The sequence below is a fragment of the Sinocyclocheilus grahami genome, unplaced genomic scaffold (genome assembly GCF_001515645.1).
Source record: "Sinocyclocheilus grahami isolate Dianchi unplaced genomic scaffold, SAMN03320097.WGS_v1.1 scaffold170.1, whole genome shotgun sequence".
Classification (NCBI taxonomy): domain Eukaryota; kingdom Metazoa; phylum Chordata; class Actinopteri; order Cypriniformes; family Cyprinidae; genus Sinocyclocheilus; species Sinocyclocheilus grahami.
In genome coordinates this window covers 1,596,569-1,609,196 of record NW_015505349.1, presented here as the reverse complement: position 1 = coordinate 1,609,196, position 12,628 = coordinate 1,596,569, and the positions used below count along the sequence as shown (strand labels likewise).

Here is a 12,628-nt window from a genome sequence, read left to right as displayed (position 1 = left end):
CAAAGAACCTTTCAGTGAATAGATCTTTAAAAAAAATAAAAAATTTAACCAATAATGCCAATAAAAAGAACTTTATTTTTAAGAGTGTATGTCATATAAACTGCATTTTCAAGGCTATAATCTTAAAATAAATTGGCATTGATGGTTCTTTGAAGAACCTTTAACATCTATGGAACCTTTCCATTCCACAAAAAGTTCCTTGTAGCCTTTGGATTTTTTAAATGTTCTTCACACTAAGAAAAATTGGTTGTTTTAAGAAGAACTGTTTCCAGAAAGGTTCTTTGGGCAACCCAAAATGGTTATTCCATGACAGTAGCTATGTTTCCATCACCCTGTTTTTATGTGCATTTTGAAGTATCGCATCAGAAACGAGTGATGGAAATGCCAAATTTCAGAAACAAATTCCTTAATTTGCAAAAACGTATTTACGCTCACTTGAGGTGGTTTTTGACTTGTGCAAAAAAGAGTTAATGTGAATAATGGGAGATGGAAACACATTTGCCGAATAAATTCTGACATAGCAAACATTAAACCCATGTAACAAAGCGGCTGTTTCCGCTGATGATGTTTTATTTACTGTTGGTTACTAGGTTACCAATACCACAGTCATCCACTCAAACAACTTCATGGAAACGCACCTAATTCACATTTGTTTTTTTGTCCTTTTTTGTGAATTTCGAAAAGATTTGCTTCATGTTTGGATGGAAACCCAGCTATTGCTGCGAAAAGCCCCTTTTGGAACATTTGTATATTGATCTTTTTTTTAACAGCCTGAGAACCGTTTTTTGTACTTCGAGTGTCTATAGAGATTTATGCTTTGAAATAAACATTTACTGCAAATCATTTTTGTTTTGCAATGTATTTGGACATTATCATCTGGATGTGTTATTTGTACAATACTTTGGACTTCCGTCAAAACTGATGGAAGTGGTATTAGGCACTTAATTTCACACATCAGTCAGTGTCAGTGGAAAACAATAGCCTACATCCTAAGAGAGCTACTGCCATCAATCTCTTGAGTAAGTGTCTACCCTATCTTGATGACATATCCAAAAAGGAAACATTTTCTTCTCTCTCTGGCTTTAGAGTGTCCAGTCCCAAATGACACCCAAACTAGTGTAATGCAAGGAACTGCTCGGGCGAGTTTGATGCAGCCAACACCAAGGGGGGAATAACTCCAGAGCTCAAGGACCAGAGGGAGGGGGAATCACCATGGCACAGTCTGCAACCCCAGCACTTCCCAAGCAGAAGTAGTGCCGGTGAGTTGCGCATGAGCGCGGTACAGCGCCACCACCCGAACTCATGCTGCTCGGATGCTGACTGAGTACTGAGGCACTGTATACATCCAACTCTGCGGGGGTAGATACCAGATGCAGAATTGACGCATACGCCTCTATCCAATCAAGTTTCCCCCTATGGGTTCATTCCATGTAACTGCACCCATTTACACCAATTTCGGGAGCATTTAATAAAACATTTTATGCGCGCACAGACACACTTGTGCATTTCGGTTAATCTTAGATGGGGGGTAAATATTAGATTGGTGGTCCTCTGACACCTCTCACCACATAATCCCCCACCCACCGCCTCTCCGTCGGAACAATGCTTTTTTTATGCTAATCAAACACACATGTCACTTCCGCCCCTTTTCACACGCCATTTTGGATAGTATAGGTACTGGACCGGGTCGTATTGTTTAAGTGGATGGCGGATTACGTTAATTGCTGTCAATTACATCTCGCGTCTTGTGGACTGTGCATCATCGCAAACGCAACACGCGCTCGGCGGTTCTCACTCCTTTTCCCTGCAGGACCCCCGTAGACCCGCACAGACACTGCTAGATGAGTTGCGGCTTCTCATTCCCGGCAGACAGACAGCTCTGGGTCGGCCCGTGACAGGAGTCGAGCTCCCTCTCTCGGCGTGGTGTGTCCGCCCGGGAAGCGGAGGACGAGGCGCTCGGTTCGAGGGACGGGAAAGTAACATTACGGGCTGCAGCTCGCGGGAGCGCGGGCCAGGTAAACTCGCTCCCCGTTGTGCGTTTGGGGAACGAAACCGACCGAGTATTGACTAAGAGACCTGCGAACTTACTATTAATAACTGGAGGAAATCTGAAAGGAGTAAACCAGACCCTCAGGTGGAAAACGTTGCTAACGTTATGTGTCATACAGTTGTTGAGCAGTTCTCGCAGGTCGTGAATTAAAAATAAAGTTTTTATTGCTGTGTTCTTACCATTGTAACTGAAGGTTTGGTAGCAAGCCGGGGGGGTTTATCGTTCACACAGACCTTAAATCAGACCGCTCGCTCCAGCCCGCTGTTATTTCTCCGTTTGCTTTAACAGTTAGGCTAACTCCTCGCGAAAAACTCGCGCTGCAACGAATCAATCCTTAAAGGGACCGTTCACCAAAGATCAAACTAATTATGTCATCGTTTATTCGCCCGCTCGTTGTTCTAAGCCCGCATTACTTTCTAATATAAGCTAAGGGAAATGTTAATCAGAATGACAGCCTCAGTCAGTTTTATTAGAAAAAAAGATGCACTGAACGTGAATGGTGACTGAGGCTGTCATTCATCTGCTTTTGTGTTTCACAAGTCGTGTATGGAGTAATATTAGGTTGAATTAATTATTTATATTAATTTGTATTTTATTCAATCTTTTTTTTTTTTGGTGAATTGTTCTTTTAATTAACGAACAAGTGCTGTCAGTTCAGCGCCTGCAGTTTTAGTAATAACGAATCAAAGTTGGCTTTTGGCATGTCAACAAACCAGACAGACCAACGTGTGACTGCTATTGGTCTCTAATTGGTCAGTTGTTTTCCCCGTAAGTGTGTTGTCATACTCATGTACTTTCCTTCTTGATATTACTCTATATAGTTTGTAATGATTGTTGGTCTTTGAATGGTAAGTTTGATATTTACCTTAGTATTTACCATCCTGGGTAGTATAGATGTCATTCAGCAAATTGCAGTGCTTGAATTTGACATTTAGACAGCTTATGTTTATCATGCTGTGTGTGTTTAATATATACAATATTATTTTTTGCAACTGTAGCAGTAGTGGGCCTTTGATGAAAAGATGGTGCTGAATGTATTTGACAGCACTGTGTTTTTCTCATTAACACAGGGTCCATGTTTTTGGATATGGACGACCATGAGACAGTTAATTAAGATGTTTGCTTGTGTACATGCGTATGTATCCAAACCAAGTCATCTGTATGCTAGGAGATTATCAAATAACCTCCACCCAGAGCAGACACCGCAGATATGGCTTTCCATGCACTGACCTCTACTGCTTCCTCAACAGGAGGCGCCATTCCAGGGCTGTAATGCAAAAGCCTGCATAAAAAAGGGAGCGGAAAAAGAACAGGCAGAACAGGGAAAGGCTTATATAACATGGAGGAAGAGCTGTCCTCTAGCGCCATCTAGAAAGGATGGGAGAAAGTCAGTGAGGAGATGAGGAACGCCTAACCAAAGAGAGAGAGAGCTCCTATTCAGTGCCGAAGTGAATTTGCTGCTCTTTGTTCAAGCAGGGTGTACCGTATGATGCTTGTCATTGGTGACGCCAAGAGCTGATGGAGGTTTTCCATGAAGGCAGGTCAGATAGGTACATGACCTTTAACCTTAGTTGAACTTTGACCTCATTTTTGCAGGCTGCTGTGGGATCGGCGTTATTTAGCATTGCAGTTGTGCATGTTTGGCTCTTCATGTACGATATTCATTAGAGCATAGATCTGCAATGCTGTTACTGTAGAATGTTGGCCACAGATTCATTGGACACATTTGTGTTTTTCGGTTGTGCGATCGTATTTTGAAATGGTGCCATCCCATAGACATCAAGTACTGAAGCAGTTGTACTTGGTGCTTGGAAAGATTTTGATTTGCTTTATTACATGTAAAATAGATTAAATGTATTAAAGAAATGAATACTTTTATTCAGCAAAGATGCAGGAAACTGTTAGAGTAAAGATGCACCAGAAGTGACAGTAGATTTCGGTTTCAAATAAATGAATTTTGTTCATCAACAAATCCTGAAAAATAAAGCATATAATGAAGCATTTCCACAAAAACATTAAGCAGCATGGCTGTTTTCGACATAATAATAATAAATGTTATTAATAATAAAACAATTTTAAGAAATCTTTAAAATGTTAATAATAAAAGCGCCCACCAAATTAGCATATTAAAATAATTTCTGAAGGATCATGTGACAGAAGACTGGATTAATGGTGCTGAAAATTCAGCTTTGCCATCACAGGAATAAATTAATCTTAAAATATATTAAAATAGAAAACAGTTATTTTAAAATGTAATAATATTTCACAATATTACTGTTTTTACTGTATTTTTGATCATATAAATGCAGCCTTGGTGAGCATAAGAGACGACTTTCAAAAACATTTAAAAAAATCTTTTGATTTCTTTAATCGTCACCTCATACGTTGACTCTCCTTATTCTAATTAACATTCTTATATGTAGAAGTGCCTTTGATGGTAATTGCATGCCACCATACAAAGGCCGCAAATAAGTTTCCTGTTGTGAAACGTCTCTTTGGAATTTAATTCATAAATACATTTGTTGGTTGTGGTTTTTGATGAAGAAATAAAAGTAAAATAAGAAAGCGATTATTGTAGAGTGTCAAAAGCTGTCTTTTTGCTGTCTGTGTTTAGGATGCAGCTCATTTTCCCAGGTTGTGATGAGAAAGATGCAGTCAGACACCTTTGTTTTGCTGTAGACCTTTTCCTCTCCTAGTGACCATTTCTCTGACATGAGCTTGTGATTATGATTTGGATTAAGGTGCATTTAAATGGTCAGATTGATAGTGTCACAGTGAGATATACTGATATATTATTCATGAATTGTTCCCTGAAATTATTCAAACAATACAAAATGTGTATTATTCATTCACGATGGTTATAATGTTGAATTTATTTTCAGGTGGCAGAATGTTTCAACTCCCAGTGAACAACCTCAGCAGTCTAAGGAAAGCGAGGAAGAATGTGAAAAAAGTGCTGGGTGACATTGGCTTAGAGTTTTGCAGGGAGCACATTGATGTAAGTAAATTTCTCTCTATTGTCTCCATAGGCAAGGAAGTACATGCTCAACATCATGGACCATCTGACTCACATTAAAGGGATATTTCACCCAAAAATGAAAATTACTCCATGATTTACTCACCCTCAAGCCATCCTAGTTGTATACATACCTGCAAACTAGTCGCTTTTCAGCAAAATTCGCCGTTTTGTATCAAAATATGTCATTTTTGTGAATCGTCTAGATCCGAAGACTTAGACAGGAGCTAGTAGACAGGAGTGTGTTCGACCAAAGTCCCTTTCTCAGTTCGACTTGAAGCAGCAATGCACAGAACGATCGCTGTATGACATCAAAGCACCGCGAGAGCTACAGTGAGCAGATGGCTCCGCATGCTTTCGAATCGCTCTCGCGGTACTTCGATGTCCGGTCGGTCTGCGCGCTGCTGCTTCAAATTGAACACACGTCATCTCACAGCCGGTCCGTTTCGACAGCACACTTGTGCTCACATCCGCATGTAAACCATAGACTGTATAAAAACATGGACCTAGTGTCCGTGACATCACCCGTAGATTTCCGAAGAGGGTTTTTGAAGCTCAAAGTGGGCGGAGCCGGCCGTCGCCATCTTGGCAGCGCGTCACTCCCAGATAATCAAAAATGGGCAAAGAGGCGGGATCAGATTGCTGAAACCACGCCCACCTAGCTCAACAGTGGTGACAGCAGCGGCAATCCACCTGTCACTCAAGTGGCCACGCCCTTAATTATGCAGAGCTTTAAGTCATAATATAATTTAAATGGATGAGTTATAAAAACATTCACCCCCTCACAGTTGTCATGAAAAGCAAAATTAGCTATATAGACAAATTATTTTTTGAACCAGGCTGTAAACATGTTTTTTTCTGCTGTAAAGTTGGGCATTTTAACATGGGGAGCCTTTGAGATTGACTCCCTTTTGCAGCCAGCCTCTAATGGCCAGTCAATGAATTACAGTTTAAATCACTTCCTTGTTGGCTTCACGAGAGAGAGCGGGAGGTTGCCGCTTGATGTAAACATGTCGTCGGCGTGAAAGTTCTTCATTGTGAGTTAAACAGACACAAAGTTCGCAATTTGTAATACAATATTGACTGTTTTTGCTCAAGTTCGCTGACGAAGTTTCAATCAAAGCCGCAGCAGAACTGTTTTGTGTCTCAGAGCAACACAGCGGTGTTTCGATACTTAATGAATCCAAGGTTTTGAATGAATCAAGTGAGTCAATGATTCAGTAACCCATTCATAAAGACCGTAGTCACTTGCCTCGTTTTTGAATGAATTACTCGCTCATTAAAACAGTAATTTACCTTAAATTACTCCACTGCTCACAAAGAGATGTATGAACACCGATGACAATAGAGTTGCACTGTCCAAAAAGCTTGTGGTATAAATGTGCTTTTTTTTTTACTTGAAGCATATGTTGTCTTTTTCCTTTATTTTGTTGTCAGAGTGCACCAGAACGCTTCATTTACATGTTAAATTCTCAAAAATGTTCTTCTGGGGGTTGGGGTGGATGCCCCCAGACCACCCTACAAGGGTCATATTACGAACTATGTCACCTTTTTGACGTCTTGTGAGTTTGCAGGTATGTGTATATGACTTTCTTCTTTCAGACGAATACAATTGGAGTTATGTAAAAAAATGTCCTGGCTCTTCCAAGTTTTATAATGGCAGTGAATAGTGATCGAGATTTTGAAGCAAATTAAAGTGCAAAAATCAATCATAAAAAATGACTCCACAGGGGGTTTAATGAAGGCCTTCTGAAGTGAATCAATGCATTTGTGTAAGAATAATATCCATATTTAAACTTTATAAACTGTAATCTGTAGCTTCCGCTAACTGTCTTATACAAATATACTATGTGTGTCCACGAGAGAGTGGCGTCCAGCGGATGACATAGGACGAGAATATGCTAGTTTTGCGAGAACCAAGTTTTGTTTCAAGCAAAGTAAAACCAGTCTTCTCTTGGCATACATCTAAATCCTCCGACTTTTTTTTGACTTAACAAATCCTTGTTTTGTACTTCTAATTCATTACTGGTGTTTTGTTTTGCTCTCTTGTCTGAGCTTTCGCGTTCATCACTTCAGTTTAATCTCCCCCCCTCCCTTGAATAGTACTATTCACTATTCACTTCTATTATAAAGCTTGGAAGAGCCAGGACATTTTTAATATAACTCCAATTTATTCGTCAGAAAGAAGAAAGTCATATACACTTAGGATGGCTTGAGGGTGAGTAAATCATGGGGTAATTTTCATTTTTGGGTGAACTATCTCTTTATGACAGCTCCAAATGATTTAGCGTTTTCACGTTACATTCTTTGTCACAGTGTAACTATTAGCTGTGTAGCTGTGAAATATGTGGCCAATCAGCTTGTTGGTATGCTTTTACTATTCGTCTTCTAACCTTGAATCTTAAGTGTTTTTTTTGTTGTTTTTTTTGTGCAAAAGCAATAACATATGATGCTGTTTCTTTAGATTATAAATAGGCCCATGTAAACTTTTTGTATTTGAGATTGCCAGAAACAAAGCCGCCTCTCTTGTTTTTGAATAAATTCACTACTGACAAAATTACTGCATCTGCCACTAGTTCCATTGTTTCCAATTGTATGGAGACATAACACCACAAAGGAAAATCTGTGTGGATGTTAAGTATTTGTTGTATTTGTTGGCTGTATTTTATGTTTTGTTATTGATCAAATTGAGCAACATTGTGAATATCACCGTGATTTGTAATGCACATTTTGGCCATTAAATTTCCTAAAGACCATGCCAGGTATCTAGTTGCTTGCTTGTGATCTTTAAGAAAGAGCTATTTTATTAACATCTCTGATTGAAACCTCAAGTAGCAAGACTGTAGGCAGAGTTAGGAAGTTTTTAATTTTTTCAGCTAATCGGTTTGTGTGAACTGTTTGATTTATTGATTCAGTGCCAAACAATTCAATAGTTTTTTTTCAGTCTTCATTCGTTTCCACACCTTTGTCTTTTTACACTGAAGTACGTATGCAAAGCATTTTTAAAAAACTTTCTAAATTTTTTTTTTTATATGGGCTTAATCTTTATTGTATTGCGACAATCTTGCACTGTCTTTTTCACTCTATACTTTTCTTTTTCTCCTCCAGGACTATAAGGACTTTGTTCCCAATGAGTTCTATTGCCAGGTATCTAGTTGCTTGCTTGTGATCTTTAAGAAAGAGCTATTTTATTAACATCTCTGATTGAAACCTCAAGTAGCAAGACTGTAGGCAGAGTTAGGAAGTTTTTAATTTTTTCAGCTAATCGGTTTGTGTGAACTGTTTGATTTATTGATTCAGTGCCAAACAATTCAATAGTTTTTTTTCAGTCTTCATTCGTTTCCACACCTTTGTCTTTTTACACTGAAGTACGTATGCAAAGCATTTTTAAAAAACTTTCTAAATTTTTTTTTTATATGGGCTTAATCTTTATTGTATTGCGACAATCTTGCACTGTCTTTTTCACTCTATACTTTTCTTTTTCTCCTCCAGGACTATAAGGACTTTGTTCCCAATGAGTTCTACATTAAGAACACCACATGGGATGATGTGTGCATGTGGGATCCCTCAATGACCAAATCACAAGTGAGTAGTAACTCAAGTCTTAATAAAGGAAAGGAGAAACATTTTTTAATAATCTTCTGTCTGTTTTTTAAACCAATCTCCATATTTCTTTACCCATATTTCCTCTGTCTTTTTAGGTGTACCGCTCAAAGCCATTCTGTTGTTCAGGATGTACATTCTCCTCCAAGTTTTTCTCCGCCTACAAGAGTCACTTTCGTAATGTGCACAGCGAGGACTTTGAAAACCGCATTCTCCTTAACTGCCCCTATTGCACTTACAATGGGAACAAAAAGACTTTGGAGACACACATCAGACACTTTCATATGCCCAACAATGTTGTGCGTCACAATACTGGAGGACATCAGGGGGTAGGGGTTGGCTTGAAGGATGGTGCTCGCTTGGATAAGACACGTGATAATATAGAGCAAGCAGTGTACTACTGCAAGAAATGCACTTACAGGGACCCACTATATAATGTGGTGCGAAAGCATATCTACCGGGAACATTTCCAGCACGTAGCAGCACCATACTTAGTGAGGCCTGGTGAGAAGACAACACCAGCCAATGGGACAACGGCAGGCTCTGGTACAGGAAGCAGTACTGATTCTTGTGGTACCATCAGTACGAGCACAACCATCCACTGCAAACGGTGCCTCTTTGTACCTCGTACCTATGAAGCCCTTGTGCAGCATGTCATTGAGGACCATGAGCGCATTGGTTATCAAGTTACTGCTATGATTGGACACACCAATGTGGTGGTACCTCGAGTGAAGCCTGTGATTATGGTGTCCCCTAAAGCTCAGGGTGATAAGGGTATCATTGGTGTAATGCCAAAGGGTACAGTAGTTACTGGAGTACGGCCTTTATCTGCTCAGCAGCTGAGTCGAATTGTTATTCCTAAAGGGAGTTTGAATTCAAGTGGGCTCCTGTCAGGTGTTCACCTGAAGCAGGGGGCATTTGGTCTGAAGCCAGGGACTACACAATCCTGGACCATTGGAGGACAACAGGTGCAGCTTTCAGTCCCACAGCAGTCTCAAACAAGCAAATCGCAGCTTTCTGCTAGTCTTCGTAGTTCAGTTTCTGGATCATCATCCACTTCCATACTAAAGATCCCTCAACTGAACTCTCGAGTTCAGGCAGCAGCTACTACAGTGCCATTTGTTACTTCCAAGAAGGGCAACTCTGTCATTGGCACATCGTACACTCAGAAATGGAAGATCTGCACCATCTGCAATGAGCTCTTTCCAGAAAATGTGTACAGTTCGCATTTTGAAAAGGAGCACAAAGCAGAGAAGGTTCCAGCGGTGGCCAACTACATCATGAAAATTCACAACTTCACTAGTAAATGCTTATACTGCAACCGTTACCTACCTAGCGACACGCTTCTTAACCACATGTTAATACATGGCTTATCTTGCCCACACTGCAGGGCCACGTTCAATGATGTGGAAAAAATGGTGACACACATGCGAGGGGTGCATCCCAAAGAATCTGCTGGGTCACGGACAGACTCCCCTCTTACATTTGACCTCACGCTTCAGCAGGGAAATCCCAAGAATGTCCAGTTGATCGTCACCACATATAACATGCGGGATGCCCCAGAAGAATCAGTGGCATTTCATGCCCAAAACAATGCATTACCACCATCATTGCAGGGGAACAAACCGGTTATGCCACCAGTCCCAAAGATACCCTCAGATGCCTCAGACACCATTCCGGCTAAGGCTACACCGCAAGCAGCTGTACCTTATAAGAAGGATGTAGGCAAAACACTTTGTCCTCTTTGCTTCTCAATTCTTAAGGGTCCTATCTCAGATTCTCTAGCTCACCATTTGCGTGACCGTCATCAAGTTATACAAACGGTTCATCCTGTGGAGAAGAAGTTGACCTACAAATGTATCCATTGCCTTGGCGTCTACACTAGTAACATGACAGCTTCCACGATTACTTTGCATCTAGTGCACTGCCGCGGTGTCAGCAAAACTCAGAACGGCCGGCCTGCTCCCTCTGCAAGAGTTGCACAGGCCCAGGGGGCTGGTCTCAAAAGGGCGGGTTTAGCAAACTTCGATCAAACTGAGCCAAAGAGACGCAAATCCGGAAGTGATGACCAGACTGGGCATAGCCCACCACTTTCAACTGACAAACAAGATGAACCTGTAGTCTTTGCCTTGGACCCGAAGGGTTACGAGAATGAGTCCTACGAGACACGAAAAGCTTTTCTCACTCAGTACTTCAACATGCAGCCTTACCCCACTCGTCGAGAGGTGGAGAAGCTTGCGTCCAGTCTCTGGCTTTGGAAATCTGACATTGCAAGCCACTTCTCAAATCGAAGGAGGAGATGTATGCTGAATTGTGAAACCTTAAACTCTCGGGTCCTGCTGGGATTTAAAATGCAAGACATTATAGATTTGCAGCATCCCATAAACTTTGACTCAAAGTGCTATTTCAAGAACCATAACCGTGAACATAAAAGACGAACTACTAGATATCGGATAGGCAGATCTGCCAATGCCATTCGCTTTCGGCAAAGAGCTACAACCAATGGTGACCTGCAGCAGAAGCATGGGACGCTTGCAAGGGTTTCCGCCAAAGCCTCACTCTACTTGAATGGTCAAAATGCCATCATCGGGAGCAACTACAATGATTCAATGAAGAGCACCTTAAAACCTGGAGCACTTGGCAATTCTGAACCAATTGCTGTGGACTCGGACAGCGATAATGAGGAGAATGTGCAGACTGCACAGTCACTTCGTAGGGAGGAACCAGAGACAAATGATAAAGTGGATGGGAGTGACTCTGACATCAGGGAGGACGCCCACAGCGAAAACGGTTATGGGTCAAAAGACTTGTTAAACGAACCAAGTGGCGAAAGGGAGAGTGCCAGTCAGGTATCACAAACAAGCTTGAACAATCAGAGACTCAGTTAACCAAGCAACAGGTCTGATTTCTGGACAGGGTTAATAAAATGCACATGTATACTTTTGAGTTATGTTCGACGTACTCCAACAATGCTGCCTCGATGAACTTCTAGACCTTGGTTACAGACAGTAGCTATAAGGTTCTTTTTTTCCCTCAACTCCTAAAGCCATTTGAGAAAGGCAAAAAAGTCATATTTTACAGTTTGAAATATGAAGATGTTTGATTGTGAAGCTGGGGTCAACTTTTCCTCAGGATAGGGAAAGAAAAAGCTCAACATTTACCAAACAATACATGATTTGCCTTCAGTTTATGTTTCTTTAACATAACCAGAAACATACTTTTTCAGCTGTTACACATTGTGGCTAAAAGGAGTGTTTATTAGAGCCAACCTTAAATTTCATGTCAACATATAGTATCGGTAGTGTATATTTGTACAGTCTTTGATATGTCTAAGGAGATGTGTAGGTGTACTCACTGATGAAAAAAAGACTTGCTATACTTTTTGTGCTCCCGCTTAATGGTCATATGTTTAACTTTGGTTCACATAGACAATGGATGTGGCTTTGGTGGCTGTTTTTCCTGTTTACTTTTATTAACAAAAGTATAGCATTTTGCTTAAAATATATATCAAAGTATAAATAATGCAAAATGAAAGAACATAATCTCTTGCTTTTGTTTTGCCTGTTTATAATTGAAGAATCTTTTTTTTATAAATATGTATTTACCATCCTGTAACTTGTTTTGCTTCCAGAGCAGCTTTTCATACATCCACGTCTGCCCTAAAGTAAGGGTATATGGCAGTTAAATGGACCACTATAGCATTGTGCTAGTAGATTAGCCTGTTAGGTTCAGCCTCCACTGACTGTTTTCTTTTTCAACAATTACACACTTTTTCTCCACCAGCTGGACTCCTGTTGTGACCTCGGGTCCCAAATGAGCATATCTATTCGGTCTAAGTTTCTGTATGTTTAAATTTGTGACCTCCAGTTTATGTTGTTTTTGTTTTGTTTGTCCCCTTTATTCTATTTTCCTTCATCGTTGCAAACATTTCTGAACAATAAAGTGCTGTATTGTCCTTC

At 40.4% G+C, this 12,628-nt stretch overlaps 1 protein-coding gene across 1 annotated transcript; it reads left to right on the top strand.

The window, feature by feature from the left end:
• Window positions 1-1,651: 1,651 nt before the first annotated feature.
• On the top strand, window positions 1,652-12,628 carry adnpb (activity-dependent neuroprotector homeobox b). The gene is given in 6 exon segments (XM_016283115.1): window positions 1,652-2,015; window positions 3,301-3,600; window positions 4,933-5,048; window positions 8,559-8,651; window positions 8,768-11,492; window positions 11,495-12,628. Coding segments are annotated over 5 exon segments (3,033 nt in total). The 5' UTR covers window positions 1,652-2,015; window positions 3,301-3,581; the 3' UTR covers window positions 11,575-12,628.